Genomic DNA, 18,022 nt, shown 5'->3' with positions numbered 1-18,022 from the left:
GGCTCTCTGTCTGTCTTTCATGGCTCTCTGTCTGTCTTTCATGGCGCTCTGTCTGTCTTTCATGGCTCTCTGTCTGTCTTTCATGGCTCTCTGTCTGTCTTTCATGGCGCTCTGTCTGTCTTTCATGGCGCTCTGTCTGTCTTTCATGGCGCTCTCTGTCTGTCTTTCATGGCGCTCTCTGTCTGTCTTTCATGGCTCTCTGTCTGTCTTTCATGGCTCTCTGTCTGTCTTTCATGGCTCTCTGTCTGTCTTTCATGGCTCTCTGTCTGTCTTTCATGGCTCTCTGTCTGTCTTTCATGGCTCTCTGTCTGTCTTTCATGGCTCTCTGTCTGTCTTTCATGGCTCTCTGTCTGTCTTTCATGGCTCTCTGTCTGTCTTTCATGGCTCTCTGTCTGTCTTTCATGGCGCTCTGTCTGTCTTTCATGGCGCTCTGTCTGTCTTTCATGGCGCTCTGTCTGTCTTTCATGGCGCTCTGTCTGTCTTTCATGGCGCTCTGTCTGTCTTTCATGGCTCTCTGTCTGTCTTTCATGGCTCTCTGTCTGTCTTTCATGGCTCTCTGTCTGTCTTTCATGGCTCTCTGTCTGTCTTTCATGGCTCTCTGTCTGTCTTTCATGGCTCTCTGTCTGTCTTTCATGGCTCTCTGTCTGTCTTTCATGGCTCTCTGTCAGAAGTCGTTCTGCCTGTCGTCGTATTGCAGCTCTCTACTCTCCTTCCATTGCTCAAGGAAGTTCATTTGTTCCTTATTGTGCTACCAGGGGCCTATAATACGGCTAAATGCAGTGTGTGTCTGTTACAATATGGCTAAATAGAGTGTGTATGTGTGTCTCTGCAGCAGCTGGAGTCCCTGGTGTGGGAACGTTCCGGTAGCTCCTTCGTCAGTTCCCATAGCGACGGGGGGTACAGCGTGTGGGCTGTTGCCAGTGGTAACACGTATACACACCAGCCTGTGTCCTCGTCCATCCCCTATGGTGAGAGATAGACATACACCCCCCCCCCCCCCCTTAACCCCTACACACACACACACACACACACCCTAACCCCTACATACACACACACACCCTAACCCCTACACACACACACACACACACACACACACACCCTAACCCCTACATACACACACACACCCTAACCCCTACATACACACACACACCCTAACCCCTACATACACGCACACCCCCTAACCCCTACACACACACCACCCTAACCCCTACACACACACACACACACACACACAAACCCCTACACACACACACACACACCCTAACCCCTACACACACACCCTAACCCCTACACACACACCACCCTAACCCCTACACACACACCACCCTAACCCCTACACACACACCACCCTAACCCCTACACACACCCGCCCCCTAACCCCTACACACACACCCCCAAACCCCCCCCCCCCCCCCCACACACACACAGACCTCATTAACCCCTTGTCATCTCCTTGTCATTAACTCCTTGTCTGTCTCGTTGTGTCTCAGGTCTGTTCCCTTGGGACCTCATTAACTCCTTGTCATCTCGTTGTGTCTCAGGTCCGTTCCCTTGGGACCTCATTAACTCCTTGTCATCTGTCTCATTGTGTCTCAGGACCATTCCCTTGGGACCTCATTAACTCCTTGTCGTCTGTCTCGTTGTGTCTCAGGTCCGTTCCCTTGGGACCTCATCAACTCCTTGTCATCTGTCTCGTTGTGTCTCAGGTCCGTTCCCCTGGGACCTCATTAACTCCTTGTCGTCTGTCTCATTGTGTCTCAGGTCCGTTCCCTTGGGGCCTCATTAACTCCTTGTCATCTCGTTGTGTCTCAGGTCCGTTCCCTTGGGGCCTCATTAACTCCTTGTTGTCTGTCTCGTTGTGTCTCAGGTCCGTTCCCTTGGGGCCTCATTAACTCCTTGTCATCTCGTTGTGTCTCAGGTCCGTTCCCTTGGGGCCTCATTAACTCCTTGTCATCTCGTTGTGTCTCAGGTCCGTTCCCTTGGGACCTCATTAACTCCTTGATGTACCCATCCCGTTAGCGGGATCATTTTTGTCAACATCCGCTGATTTGCAGAGCGCCAAATTCAAATTAAATTACAAAAAATATTTAATTTTCATGAAATCACAAGTGCAATATAGAAAAACACAGCTTGGCTTGTTGTTAATCCACCTGGCGTGTCAGATTTCAAAAAAGCTTTTCGGCGAAAGCATTACAAGCGTTTATGTAAGGACATCTCTCTCAGCAGACAAAACATTACAAACAGCTTGCAGCAAAGTAGCTTGGTCACGAAAGTCAGAAAAGCAATAAAATGAATCGCTTACTTTTGATGATCTTCGGATGTTTGCACTCACGAGACTCCCAGTTACACAATAAATGTTCCTTTTGTTCCAAAATACCTCAGTTTGTTTGGCGCGTTATGTTCAGAAATCTACAGGCTCGAGCGGTCACGACATCGCAGACGAAAATTCCAAATAGTATCCGTAAAGTTCGTAGAAACATGTCAAACGTTTTTTATAATCAATCCTCAGGTTGTTTTTACAATATATAATCGATAATATTTCAACCGGACAGTAGCTTCTTCAATAGGAGAGAGAAAATGTTCTGCTCCACTCTGTTGCCGCATGCAAAACGCTGCTGGCACCCAGCCATCCACTGACGCGATCTGATCTTTCTCGCTCATTTTCAGAATAAAAGCCTGAAACTATGTCTAAAGACTGGTCAAACCATGTGGTAGACATATAGGAAAATGAATCTGGTTGATATCCCTTTAAATGGAGGGAAGGCATGCAATGGAACAGGGAGCTTTCAAAATAGAAGCCACTTCCTGGTTGGATTTTCCTCAGGTTTTCGCCTGCAATATCAGTTCTGTTATACTCACAGACAATATTTGGACAGTTTTGGAAACTTTAGTGTTTTCTATCCTAATCTGACAATTATATGCGTATTCTAGATTCTGGGCCTGAGAAATAGGCAGTTTCATTTGGGGACGTTTTTCATCCAAAAATCAAAATACTGCCCCCTACACTCAACAAGTTCACTCCTTGTCATCTGTCTCGTTGTGTCTCAGGTCCATTACCTTGGGACCTCATTAAAACCTCTTGTATCTACCCATCCCTGATCCGGGAGCGTTGTCATCAACTGACATGAATTAGCATAACGCAACGGACATAAATATTACTAGAAAATATTCATGAAATCACAAGTGAAATATATTAGAACACAGCTTAGCCTTTTGTTAATCATCCTGTCATCTCAGATTTTGAAAATATGCTTTACAGCCAAAGCAAGACAAGCATTTGTGTAAGTTTATCAATAGCCTAGCATAGCATTATGCCTAGCTAGCAGCAGGGCAACCTGGTCACGAAAATCAGAAAAGCAAATTAAATCGTTTACCTTTGATTAGCTTCGGATGTTTTCACTCACAAGACTCCCAGTTAGACAGCAAATGTCCCTTTTTTCCAAAAATATTATTTTTGTAGCCGCTTTTGACTGAGAATTCGACCGGAAATTGCGGTCACGACAACGCTGAAAAATATTCCAAATTAGCTCCATAATATCGACAGAAACATGGCAAACGTTGTTTATAATTAATCCTCAACGTGTTTTTCAAATATCTATTCGATAATATATCAACCGGGACAGGTGGCTTCTTAGTAGGAAAGAGAGAAACAATGGCCGCATTTGTCCGTTACGCACAAAACACTCTGAGAGACTCCAGCTGATCACTGACGCAATGTTGACGTTCAGGCTCATTTTTCAAAATAAAAGCCTGAAACTATGTATTGTGACACTAGACACATTAGGGAAGCCATAGAAAAAGTCCTCTGGTTGATATCCCATTCACTGCTCAATAGGGACGCATAGGAACACAGAGCTTTCTAAATAAGAGTCCCTTCCTGATTGGATTTTTCTCAGGCTTTCACCTGCAATATTAGTTCTGTTATACTCACAGACAATATTTGTACAGTTTTGGAAACTTTAGAGTGTTTTCTATCCTAAGCTGTCATTATTATATGCATATTCTAGCATCTTGTCCTGAGAAATAGGCCGTTTACTTTGGGAACGTTATTTTTCCAAAAATGAAAATAGTGCCCCCTAGATTCAACAGGTTTTTAACTACTTGTCATCTGTCTCGTTGTGTCTTAGGTCCGTTCCCTTGTAAAGCCATCAACAAGATCTTATGGAGGACGATTCAGTCAGGGTGAGGAGTCAGGACCACTATCTATCTATCACTATCAGTATCTACTATCACTAGGATCCATTCTGGTAACACTATCAGTATCTACTATCACTAGGATCCATTCTGGTAACACTATCAGTATCTACTATCACTAGGATCCATTCTGGTAACACTATCAGTATCTAACACTATCGTATCTACTATCACTAGGATCCATTCTGGTAACACTATCAGTATACTACTAGGTCTGGCCTACTGTCGATCCATTCTGGTAACACTATCAGTATCTACTGTCACTAGGATCCATTCGGGTAACACTATCAGTATCTACTGTCACTAGGATCCATTCTGGTAACACTATCAGATTCTTCTATCACTAGGATCCATTCTGGTAACACTATCAGTCTCTACCATCACTAGGATCCATTCTAGTAACACTATCAGTCTCTACTATCACTATCACTATCTACTATCACTAGGATCCATTCTGGTAACACTATCATTATCTACTGTCACTAGGGTTGATCATTCTGGTAACACTATCAGTCTCTACCATCACTAGGATCCATTCTAGTAACACTATCAGTCTCTACTATCACTATCACTATCTACTATCACTAGGATCCATTCTGGTAACACTATCATTATCTACTGTCACTAGGGTTGATCATTCTGGTAACACTATCAGAATCTACTGTCACTAGGATCCATTCTGGTAACACTATCAGTATCTACTATCACTAGGATCTAGATCCATTCGGGTAACACTATCAGTATCTACTGTCACTAGGATCCATTCGGGTAACACTATCAGTATCTACTGTCACTAGGATCCATTCTGGTAACACTATCAGATTCTTCTATCACTAGGATCCATTCTGGTAACACTATCAGTCTCTACCATCACTAGGATCCATTCTAGTAACACTATCAGTCTCTACTATCACTATCACTATCTACTATCACTAGGATCCATTCTGGTAACACTATCATTATCTACTGTCACTAGGGTTGATCATTCTGGTAACACTATCACATTCTGGTAACACTATCAGTATCTACTGTCACTAGGATCTAGGATCTATTCTGGTAACACTATCAGTATCTACTATCACTAGGATCCATTCTGGTAACACTATCAGTATCTACTATCACTAGGATCCATTCTGGTAACACTATCCGTATCTACTGTCACTAGGATCCATTCTGGTAACACTATCAGTATCTACTGTCACTAGGATCCATTCTGGTAACACTATCAGTATCTACTGTCACTAGGATCCATTCTGGTAACACTATCCAGTATCTACTATCACTAGGATCCATTCTGGTAACACTATCAGTATCTACTGTCACTAGGGTTGATCCATTCTGGTAACACTATCAGTATCTACTGTCACTAGGATCCATTCTGGTAACACTATCAGATTCTTCTATCACTAGGATCCATTCTGGTCTGTTCTGGTAACACTATCAGTATCTACTATATTCTGGTAACACTATCAGTATCTACTATCACTAGGATCCATTCTGGTAACACTATCCGTATCTACTGTCACTAGGATCCATTCTGGTAACACTATCAGTATCTACTGTCACTAGGATCCTCTGGTAACACATCTACTGTCACTAGGATCCATAACACATCTACTATCACTAGATCCATTCTGGTAACACTATCAGTATCTACTGTCACTATCATTCTGGTAACACTATCACTGTCACTAGGATATAACACTACTATCACTAGGATCCAGGATCATCACTTCTGGTAACACTATCATTATCTACTGTCACTAGTCACTAGGGTTGATCATTCTGGTAACACTATCAGAATCTACTGTCACTAGGATCCATTCTGGTAACACTATCAGTATCTACTATCACTAGGATCCATTCTGGTAACACTATCAGTATCTACTGTCACTAGGATCCATTCTGGTAACACTATCAGTATCTACTATCACTAGGATCCATTCTGGTAACACTATCAGTATCTACTGTCACTAGGATCCATTCTGGTAACACTATCAGTATCTACTGTCACTAGGATCCATTCTGGTAACACAATCAGTATCTACCATCACTAGGGTTGATCCATTCTGATAACACTATCAGTATCTACTGTCACTAGGATCCATTCTGGTAACACTAGCAGTATCTACTGTCACTAGGGTTGATCCATTCTGGTAACACTATCAGTATCACTAGGATCCATTCTGGTAACACTATCAGTATCTACTGTCACTAGGGTTGATCCATTCTGGTAACATTATCAGTATCTACTATCACTAGGATCCATTCTGGTAACACTATCAGTATCTACTGTCACTAGGGTTGATCCATTCTGGTAACACTATCAGTATCTACTGTCACTAGGGTTGATCCATTCTGGTAACATTATCAGTATCTACTATCACTAGGATCCATTCTGGTAACACTATCAGTATCTACTATCACTAGGATCCATTCTGGTAACACTATCAGTATCTACTATCACTAGGATCCATTCTGGTAACACTATCAGTATCTACTATCACTAGGATCCATTCTGGTAACACTATCAGTATCTACTATCACTAGGATCCATTCTGGTAACACTATCAGTATCTAGCATCACTAGGGTTGATCCATTCTGGTAACACTATCAGTATCTACTATCACTAGAATCCATTCTGGTAACACAATCAGTATCTACCATCACTAGGGTTGATCCATTCTGGTAACACTATCAGTATCCTACTGTCACCAGGGTTAGGATCCATTCTGGTATCACTATCAATATCTACTGTCACTAGGGTAACACTATCAGTATCTACTGTCACCAGGGTTTGTATCACTATCAATATCTACTGTCACTAGGGTTGATCCATTCTGGTAACACTATCAGTATCTACTGTCACTAGGGTTGACCAATTCTGGTAACACTATCAGTATCTACTGTCACTAGGGTCCATTCTGGTAACACTATCAGTATCTACCATCACTATGATCCATTCTAGTAACACTATCAGTATCTACTGTCACTAGGATCCATTCTGGTAACACTAACAGTATCTACTATCACTGGGATCCATTCTGGTAACACTATCAGTCTCTACCATCACTATGATCCATTCTGGTAACACTATCAGTATCTACTGTCACTAGGGTTGATCCATTCTGGTTACACTATCAGTATCTACTGTCACTAGGGTTGATCCATTCTGGTAACACCATCAGTATCTACCATCACTAGGCTCCATTCTGGTAACACTATCAGTATCTACTGTCACTAGGGTCCATTCTGGTAACACTATCACTATCTACTGTCACTTGGGTTGATCCATTCTGGTATCACTATCAGTATCTACTGTCACTATGATCCATTCCGGTAACACTATCACTATCTACTGTCACTAGGGTTGATCCATTCTGTTAACTCTATCAGTATCTACTGTCACTAGGGTTGATCCATTCTGGTATCACTATCAATATTTACTATCACTAGGGTTGATCCATTCTGGTAACAGGTAACACTATCAGTATCTACTGTCAATAGGGTTGATCCATTCTGGTAACAGGTAACACTATCAGTATCTACTGTCAATAGGGTTGATCCATTCTGGTAACACTGTCAGTATCTACTGTCACTAGGATCCATTCTGGTAACACTATCAGTATCTACTATCACTAGGATCCATTCTGGTAACACTATCAGTATCTACTATCACTAGGGTCCATTCTGGTAACACTATCAGTATCTACCATCACTATGATCCATTCTGGTAACACTATCAGTATCTACTGTCACTAGGGTTGATCCATTCTGGTTACACTATCAGTATCTACTGTCACTAGGGTTGATCCATTCTGGTAACACCATCAGTATCTACCATCACTAGGCTCCATTCTGGTAACACTATCAGTATCTACTGTCACTAGGGTCCATTCTGGTAACACTATCAGTATCTACTGTCACTAGGGTTGATCCATTCTGGTAACACTATCACTATCTACTGTCACTTGGGTTGATCCATTCTGGTATCACTATCAGTATCTACTGTCACTATGATCCATTCCGGTAACACTATCACTATCTACTGTCACTAGGGTTGATCCATTCTGGTAACACTATCAGTATCTACTGTCACTAGGGTTGATCCATTCTGGTATCACTATCAATATTTACTATCACTAGGGTTGATCCATTCTGGTAACAGGTAACACTATCAGTATCTACTGTCACTAGGATCCATTCTGGTAACACTATCAGTATCTACTGTCACTAGGATCCATTCTGGTAACACTATCAGTATCTACTATCACTAGGATCCATTCTGGTAACACTATCAGTATCTACTATCACTAGGATCCATTCTGGTAACACTATCAGTATCTAGCATCACTAGGGTTGATCCATTCTGGTAACACTATCAGTATCTACTGTCACTAGGATCCATTCTGGTAACACTAACAGTATCTACTGTCACTAGGATCCATTCTGGTAACACTATCAGTATCTACCATCACTATGATCCATTCTAGTAACTCTATCAGTATCTACTGTCACTAGGATCCATTCTGGTAACACTAACAGTATCTACTATCACTGGGATCCATTCTGGTAACACTATCAGTCTCTACTATCACTATGATCCATTCTGGTAACACTATCAGTATCTACTGTCACTAGGGTTGATCCATTCTGGTTACACTATCAGTATCTACTGTCACTAGGGTTGATCCATTCTGGTAACACTATCACTATCTACTTTCACTAGGGTTGATCCATTCTGGTTACACTATCAGTATCTACTGTCACTAGGGTTGATCCATTCTGGTAACACTATCAGTATCTACTGTCACTAGGATCCATTCTGGTATCACTATCAGTATCTACTATCACTAGGATCCATTCTGGTAACACTATCAGTATCTACTATCACTAGGATCCATTCTGGTAACACTATCAGTATCTACTGTCACTAGGGTTGATCCATTCTGGTAACACTATCAGTATCTACTGTCACTAGGGTTGATCCATTCTGGTAACACTATCAGTATCTACTGTCACTAGGGTTGATCCATTCTGGTAACACTATCAGTATCTACTATCACTAGGATCCATTCTGGTAACACTATCAGTATCTACTGTCACTAGGGTTGATCCATTCTGGTAACACTATCAGTATCTACTGTCACTAGGGTTGATCCATTCTGGTAACACTATCAGTATCTACTGTCACTAGAGTTGATCCATTCTGGTAACACTATTAGTATCTACTATCACTAGGATCCATTCTGGTAACACTATCAGTATCTTCTGTCACCAGGATCCATTCTGGTAACACTATCAGTATCTACTGTCACTAGGATCCATTCTGGTAACACTATCAGTATCTACTGTCACTAGGGTTGATCCATTCTGGTAACACTATCAGTGTCTTCTGTCACTAGGGTTGATCCATTCTGGTAACACTATCAGTATCTACTGTCACTAGGGTTGATCCATTCTGGTAACACTATCAGTATCTACTATCACTAGGATCCATTCTGGTAACACTATCAGTATCTACTGTCACTAGGGTTGATCCATTCTGGTAACACTATCAGTATCTACTGTCACTAGGGTTGATCCATTCTGGTAACACTATCAGTATCTACTGTCACTAGAGTTGATCCATTCTGGTAACACTCTTAGTATCTACTATCACTAGGATCCATTCTGGTAACACTATCAGTATCTTCTGTCACCAGGATCCATTCTGGTAACACTATCAGTATCTACTGTCACTAGGATCCATTCTGGTAACACTATCAGTATCTACTGTCACTAGGGTTGATCCATTCTGGTAACACTATCAGTGTCTTCTGTCACTAGGGTTGATCCATTCTGGTAACACTATCAGTATCTACTGTCTCTCACTGCCCCTCTCTCTCTCTGTCTCTCTATGTCTCTCTGTCTCTGTCTCTCATGTAGGTGTCCAGTAGTCCTCTACAGTGGAGGAATGCCCAGGGCCAGTTATGGAGACCGTCACTGTGTGACCATCCAACAGGACAAACAACACGTCACTCTAGACTTCACATCCAGAGTTATAGACTTCTTCACCGTCCACACCACTGACCCGGAGCACGGTGAGAGAGAGAGAGACACGCACTTCTCCAGAGCGACTCAGACACAATTAGGATTAAGTGCCTTGCTCAAGGGCACATCTACCGATTTAAAAAAAATTAATAATTATTCAGCTAGTCTGCTCTGGGATTGGCCCTCCTTGTCGCTAGGCTACCTGACCCCCTGTGTTAATGTGTATTTCCTCTCCCAGACTATGATGATCCTAAAGCCCTCGTGGTGTTACTAGAGGAGGAGCTGGTTGTAATAGACCTCCTGACCACCGGGTGGCCCTCTGTCCCTCCTCCTTACCTGGCTCCGCTCCACTCCTCCGCCATCACCACATCCTGCCACCTGGACAACGTCCCCGCCAAGCTCTGGGACCGCCTGGCCGCCGCCGGGAACAGCCAGGGCGCTCAGCCTGGAGTGAGACACGCACACGGGGTGAGACACTGTACACACACACACACACACACACGGGGTGAGACACTGTACACACACACACACACGCACACGGGGTGAGACACTGTACACACACACACACGCATACGGGGTGAGACACTGTACACACACACACAGACACACACACACTCATGGAGTGAGACACACACACGGGGTGAGACACTGTACACACACACACACAGACACACACACACTCATGGAGTGAGACACACACACGGGGTGAGACACTGTACACACACACACAGACACACACACACTCATGGAGTGAGACACACACACGGGGTGAGACACTGCACACACACACACACACACACTCATGGAGTGAGACACACACACGTGTTCTCACCTACCCCAACCAGTGTCTTATTCATTAGGCACCAAATGGAAGAGAACAGATGGAAACGGTGAGGGACTCCCTGAACTTGTCCAATGAGGAAACCCTTGTTTTTTGTTTTCCGTTGCGAAATGTTTTGTTACTGTGTGCACTAATGAATATGGCCCAGGTGTATCTGTATCTGTGAGAAATTATATATTTTCAACCAGTTTTGCTCACTGGGTTTTAGCAAGTCCTTCCTAGCTTAGCAGCAGTCTAGCCTGTATTAGCGTTGTTAGCTTAGCAACAGCTTAGTGTTGTTAGTTTAGTAGCAGGTTAGTCTGTATTAGCGTTGTTAGCTTAGCAACAGCTTAGCGTTGTTAGCTTAACAGCGGGTTAGTCTCTATTAGCGTTGTTAGCTTAGCAGCAGGTTAGTCTGTATTAGCGTTGTTAGCTTAGCAGCAGGTTAGTCTGTATCAGCATTGTTAGCTTAGCTGCAGATGTCCACAGTTAAAGGCTTTGCAGCCAGTACCAGCTGTCGTATATCATACCAGCCTGCCTACGTGTGGCAGTGCCAGGGAGGGTTGGAGTTGGCACTAGAACAGAGGGATCAGAGGGACAGGTCGTCAGAGGGACAGGTCGTCAGAGGGACAGGTCGTCAGAGGGACGGGTCGTCAGAGGGACGGGTCGTCAGAGGGACGGGTCGTCAGAGGGACGGGTCGTCAGAGGGACGGGTCGTCAGAGGGACGGGTCGTCAGAGGGACGGGTCGTCAGAGGGACCGGTCATCAGAGGGGTCAGAGGGACAGGTCGTCAGAGAGACAGGTCATCAAAGGGGTCAGAGGGACAGGTCATAGGGACATGTCATCAGAGAGACAGGTCATCAGAGGGGTCAGAGGGACAGGTCATCAGAGGGGTCAGAGGGACAGGTCGTCAGAGAGACAGGTCATCAGAGGGGTCAGAGGGACAGGTCATAGGGACAGGTCATCAGAGAGACAGGTCATCAGAGGGGTCAGAGGGACAGGTCGTCAGAGGGACAGGTCATCAGAGGGGTCAGAGGGACAGGTCGTCAGAGGGACAGGTCGTCAGAGGGACAGGTCGTCAGAGGTCGTCAGAGGGACAGGTCGTCAGAGGGACAGGTCGTCAGAGGGACAGGTCGTCAGAGGGACAGGTCGTCAGAGAGACAGGTCATCAGAGGGGTCAGAGGGACAGGTCGTCAGAGGGACAGGTCATCAGAGGGGTCAGAGGGACAGGTTGTCAGAGGGACAGGTCATCAGAGGGGTCAGAGGGACAAGTTGTCAGAGGGACAGGTCGTCAGAGGGACAGGTCATCAGGTGTTCACGGCTGGATGAATGAGGCCTTATTCACAAATTAGTCTCTCTGCTGCAATGTGTGTATCAGTCATCTAACTGTGTGTGTGTGTGTGTGTGTGTGTGTGTGTGTGTAGAGTTGGCCGATATGTGGAGGAAAGAATCTAGCGCCCCCGCCCAGACAACAGGAGTTGCTGCTGACGGGGTAAACACACACACACACACACACACGTAGTCTTCCTCCTGTCTCCAGTATGTTAGAGGTGTGTATCTACTGTCTCCACTATGTTAGAGGTGTCTTCCTCCTGTCTCCACTATGTTAGAGGTGTGTATCTACTGTCTCCACTATGTTAGGGTTGTGTATCTACTGTCTCCACTATGTTAGGTGAGGTGTGTATCTACTGTCTCCACTATGTTAGATGAGGTGTGTATCTACTGTCTCCACTATGTTAGAGGTGTGTATCTACTGTCTCCACTATGTTAGATGAGGTGTGTCTCTACTGTCTCCACTATGTTAGATGAGGTGTGTATCTACTGTCTCCACTATGTTAGAGGTGTGAATCTACTGTCTCCACTATGTTAGAGGTGTGTATCTACTGTCTCCACTATGTTAGATGAGGTGTGTATCTACTGTCTCCACTATGTTAGATGAGGTGTGTATCTACTGTCTCCACTATGTTAGATGTGTGTATCTACTGTCTCCACTATGTTAGAGGTGTGTATCTACTGTCTCCACTATGTTAGATGTGTGTATCTACTGTCTCCACTATGTTAGATGAGGTGTGTATCTACTGTCTCCACTATGTTAGAGGTGTGTATCTACTGTCTCCACTATGTTAGATGAGGTGTGTATCTACTGTCTCCACTATGTTAGATGAGGTGTGTATCTACTGTCTCCACTATGTTAGAGGTGTGTATCTACTGTCTCCACTATGTTAGATGAGGTGTGTATCTACTGTCTCCACTATGTTAGAGGTGTGTATCTACTGTCTCCACTATGTTAGATGAGGTGTGTATCTACTGTCTCCACTATGTTAGATGAGGTGTGTATCTACTGTCTCCACTATGTTAGATGAGGTGTGTATCTACTGTCTCCACTATGTTAGATGAGGTGTGTATCTACTGTCTCCACTATGTTAGATGAGGTGTGTATCTACTGTCTCCACTATGTTAGATGAGGTGTGTATCTACTGTCTCCACTATGTTAGATGAGGTGTGTATCTACTGTCTCCACTATGTTAGATGAGGTGTGTATCTACTGTCTCCACTATGTTAGAGGTGTGTACAGTTAAAGTCTGAAGTTTACATACCCTTAGGTTGGAGTCATTAAAACTTGTTTTTCAACCACTCCACACATTTCTTGTTAACAAACTATAGTTTTGGCAAGTCGGTTAGGACATCTACTTTGTGCATAACACAAGTAATTTTTCCAACAATTGTTTACAGACAGATTATTTCACTTATAATTCACTGTATCACAATTCCAGTGGGTCAGAAGTTTACATACACTAAGTTGACTGTGCCTTTAAACAGCTTGGAAAATTCCAGAAAAGGTTGTCTTGGCGTTAGAAGCTTCTGATAAGCTAATTGACATAATTTGAGTCAATTGGAGGTTTACCTGTGGATGTATTTCAATGCCTACCTTCAAACTCAGTGCCTCTTTGCTTGACATCATGGGAAAATCTAAAGGAATCAGCCAAGACCTCAGAAAAAAAATGGTTGACCTCCACAAGTCTGGTTCATCCTTGGGAGCAATTTCCAAACTCCTGAAGGAACCACGTTCATCTGTACAAACAATAGTACGCAAGTATAAACACCATGGGACCACGCAGCCGTCATACTGCTCAGGAAGGAGACGCGTTCTGTCTCCTAGAGATAAACGTACTTTGGTGCAAAAAGTGCCAATAAATCCCAGAACAACAGCAAAGGACCTTGTGAAGATGCTGGAGGAAACAGGTACAAAAGTATCTATATCCACAGTAAAACGAGTCCTATATCGACTTCACCTGAAAGGCCGCTCAGCAAGGAAGAATTGTGAAAAACTGAGTTTAAATATATTTGGCCAAGGTGTATGTAAACTTCTGACCTCTACTGCGTCTCCTGTCTCCACTATGTTAAAAGAAGTGTGTGTGTGTGTGTGTGTGTGTGTGTGTGTGTGTGTGTAGGCATGAGGACGGTACAGTGCGGTTCTGGAATGTGTCTGCTGTTGCCATGACTCCTCTCTACAAGCTCAGCACGGCTAACGTCTTCCATACCGACTGTGACCCTAACGACGACCCCCTGGACCCTACCAATGACCCCGAAGCACTGCAAGAGGAGGAGTGGCCTCCCTTCAGGAAGGTCAGAACACAGACACATGCACACACACTGACACACACACATGCAGACACGCAAGCACGAGCTCACACATTTCTTATAAATTTGCAAACATTTCTAAAAACCTGTTTTCACTTTGTCAATGTGGGGTATTGTGTCACTATGGGGTATTGTGTCACTATGGGGTATTGTGTCACTATGGGGTATTGTGTCACTATGGGGTATTGTGTCACTATGGGGTATTGAGTCATTATGGGGTATTGTGTCATTATGGGGTATTGTGTCACTATGGGGTATTGTGTCACTATGGGGTATTGAGTCATTATGGGGTATTGTGTCACTATGGGGTATTGTGTCATTATGGGGTATTGTGTCATTATGGGGTATTGTGTCATTATGGGGTATTGTGTCACTATGGGGTATTGAGTCTTTATAGGGTATTGTGTCATTATGGGGTATTGTGTCACTATGGGGTATTGTGTCATTATGGGGTATTGTGTCACTATGGGGTATTGTGTCACTATGGGGTATTGTGTCACTATGGGGTATTGAGTCTTTATAGGGTATTGTGTCATTATGGGGTATTGTGTCACTATGGGGTATTGAGTCATTATGGGGTATTGTGCCATTATGGGGTATTGAGTCATTATAGGGTATTGTGTCACTATGGGGTATTGTGTCATTATGGGGTATTGTGTCATTATGGGGTATTGAGTCATTATGGGGTATTGTGTCACTATGGGGTATTGTGTCATTATGGGGTATTGAGTCATTATGGGGTATTGTGTCACTATGGGGTATTGAGTCATTATGGGGTATTGTGTCATTATGGGGTATTGTGTCATTATGGGGTATTGAGTCATTATGGGGTATTGTGTCACTATGGGGTATTGTGTCATTATGGGGTATTGAGTCATTATGGGGTATTGTGTCATTATGGGGTATTGTGTCACTATGGGGTATTGAGTCATTATGGGGTATTGAGTCATTATGGGGTATTGAGTCATTATGGGGTATTGTGTCACTATGGGGTATTGAGTCATTATGGGGTATTGAGTCATTATGGGGTAGTGTGTCACTATGGGGTATTGTGTCATTATGGGGTATTGTGTCACTATGGGGTATTGAGTCATTATGGGGTATTGTGTCACTATGGGGTATTGTGTCATTATGGGGTATTGAGTCATTATGGGGTATTGTGTCACTATGGGGTATTGTGTCATTATGGGGTATTGTGTCACTATGGGGTATTGAGTCATTATGGGGTATTGAGTCATTATGGGGTATTGTGTCATTATGGGGTATTTTGATTCTGTATAGTGATGATGATGATGATGATGTGTGTTCTAGGTGGGCTGTTTTGATCCGTATAGTGATGATGATGATGATGATGTGTGTTCTAGGTGGGCTGTTTTGATCTGTATAGTGATGATGATGATGATGATGATGATGATGATGTGTGTTCTAGGTGGGCTGTTTTGATCCGTATAGTGATGATGATGATGATGATGTGTGTTCTAGGTGGGCTGTTTTGATCCGTATAGTGATGATTATGATGTGTGTTCTAGGTGGGCTGTTTTGATCCGTATAGTGATGATGATGATGATGATGTGTGTTCTAGGTGGGCTGTTTTGATCCGTATAGTGATGATGATGATGATGATGATGATGTGTGTTCTAGGTGGGCTGTTTTGATCCGTATAGTGATGATGATGATGTGTGTTCTAGGTGGGCTGTTTTGATTCCTTATAGTGATGATGATGATGTGTGTTCTAGATGGGCTGTTTTGATTCGTATAGTGATGATGATGATGATGATGATGATGTGTGTTCTAGGTGGGCTGTTTTGATCTGTATAGTGATGATGATGATGATGATGATGTGTGTTCTAGGTGGGCTGTTTTGATCCGTATAGTGATGATGATGATGATGATGATGATGTGTGTTCTAGATGGGCTGTTTTGATCCGTATAGTGATGATGATGATGATGATGATGATGTGTGTTCTAGGTGGGCTGTTTTGATCTGTATAGTGATGATGATGATGTGTGTTCTAGATGGGCTGTTTTGATCTGTATAGTGATGATGATGATGTGTGTTCTAGGTGGGCTGTTTTGATCTGTATAGTGATGATGATGATGATGATGTGTGTTCTAGGTGGGCTGTTTTGATCCGTATAGTGATGATGTGTGTTCTAGGTGGGCTGTTTTGATCCGTATAGTGATGATGATGATGTGTGTTCTAGGTGGGCTGTTTTGATCCGTATAGTGATGATGATGATGATGATGATGATGATGATGATGATGATGTGTGTTCTAGGTGGGCTTTTTTGATCCGTATAGTGATGATGATGATGTGTGTTCTAGGTGGGCTGTTTTGATCCGTATAGTGATGATGATGATGATGTGTGTTCTAGGTGGGCTGTTTTGATCCGTATAGTGATGATGATGTGTGTTCTAGGTGGGCTGTTTTGATCCGTATAGTGATGATCCTCGTCTGGGGATCCAGAAGATCAGTCTGTGTAAATACAGCTGTAGACTGGTGGTGGCCGGGACCGCTGGACAGGTACCCCACACACACACACACACACACACACACACACACACACACACACACACACACACTGTGTTTGTGTAATTAGACACTCCCTCATCTTCTTGAGAGCCAATAAAATCTAAGTTCAGTCTGAGTGATGAATGGTGTCTCTGTCTCTGTCTCTGTCTGTGTCTCCAGGTGATCGTGCTGGGTCTGAGTGATGAATGGTCTCTCTGTCTCTGTCTGTGTGTCTGTGTTTCCAGGTGATCGTGCTGGGTCTGAGTGATGAATGGTCTCTCTGTCTCTGTCTGTGTGTCTGTGTTTCCAGGTGATCGTGCTGGGTCTGAGTGATGAATGGTCTCTCTGTCTCTGTCTGTGTGTCTGTGTCTCCAGGTGATCGTACTGGGTCTGAGGTATGAATGGTCTCTCTGTCTCTGTCTCTGTCTCTGTGTGTCTGTGTCTCCAGGTGATCGTACTGGGTCTGAGTGATGAATGGTCTCTCTGTCTCTGTGTGTCTGTGTCTCCAGGTGATCGTACTGGGTCTGAGTGATGAATGGTCTCTCTGTCTCTGTCTGTGTGTCTGTGTCTCCAGGTGATCGTGCTGGGTCTGAGTGATGAATGGTCTCTCTGTCTCTGTCTCTGTCTGTCTCTGTGTGTCTGTGTCTCCAGGTGATCGTACTGGGTCTGAGTGATGAATGGTCTCTCTGTCTCTGTCTGTGGGTCTGTGTCTCCAGGTGATCGTACTGGGTCTGAGTGATGAATGGTCTCTCTGTCTCTGTCTGTGTGTCTGTGTCTCCAGGTGATCGTGCTGGGTCTGAGTGATGAATGGTCTCTCTGT

The 18,022-nt window shown here is 43.8% G+C and overlaps 1 protein-coding gene across 1 annotated transcript in view; it reads left to right on the top strand.

The window, feature by feature from the left end:
- Positions 1–18,022, top strand: part of LOC139421684 (LLGL scribble cell polarity complex component 1) — a 75,411-nt gene that overhangs the window by 30,511 nt on the left and 26,878 nt on the right. The window contains exons 7-13 of the mRNA XM_071172775.1: positions 833–968; positions 4,128–4,182; positions 10,124–10,278; positions 10,467–10,696; positions 12,473–12,540; positions 14,501–14,675; positions 17,110–17,214. Of these exons, the coding sequence (XP_071028876.1) occupies positions 833–968; positions 4,128–4,182; positions 10,124–10,278; positions 10,467–10,696; positions 12,473–12,540; positions 14,501–14,675; positions 17,110–17,214 (924 nt within the window). The remainder of the gene's footprint in view (positions 1–832; positions 969–4,127; positions 4,183–10,123; positions 10,279–10,466; positions 10,697–12,472; positions 12,541–14,500; positions 14,676–17,109; positions 17,215–18,022) is intronic.

Source organism: Oncorhynchus clarkii, chromosome 12 (genome assembly GCF_045791955.1).
Source record: "Oncorhynchus clarkii lewisi isolate Uvic-CL-2024 chromosome 12, UVic_Ocla_1.0, whole genome shotgun sequence".
Taxonomy (NCBI): Eukaryota; Metazoa; Chordata; class Actinopteri; order Salmoniformes; family Salmonidae; genus Oncorhynchus; species Oncorhynchus clarkii.
Note: the sequence above shows the minus strand (reverse complement) of the source record. Positions and strands in the feature narration are given on the sequence as shown.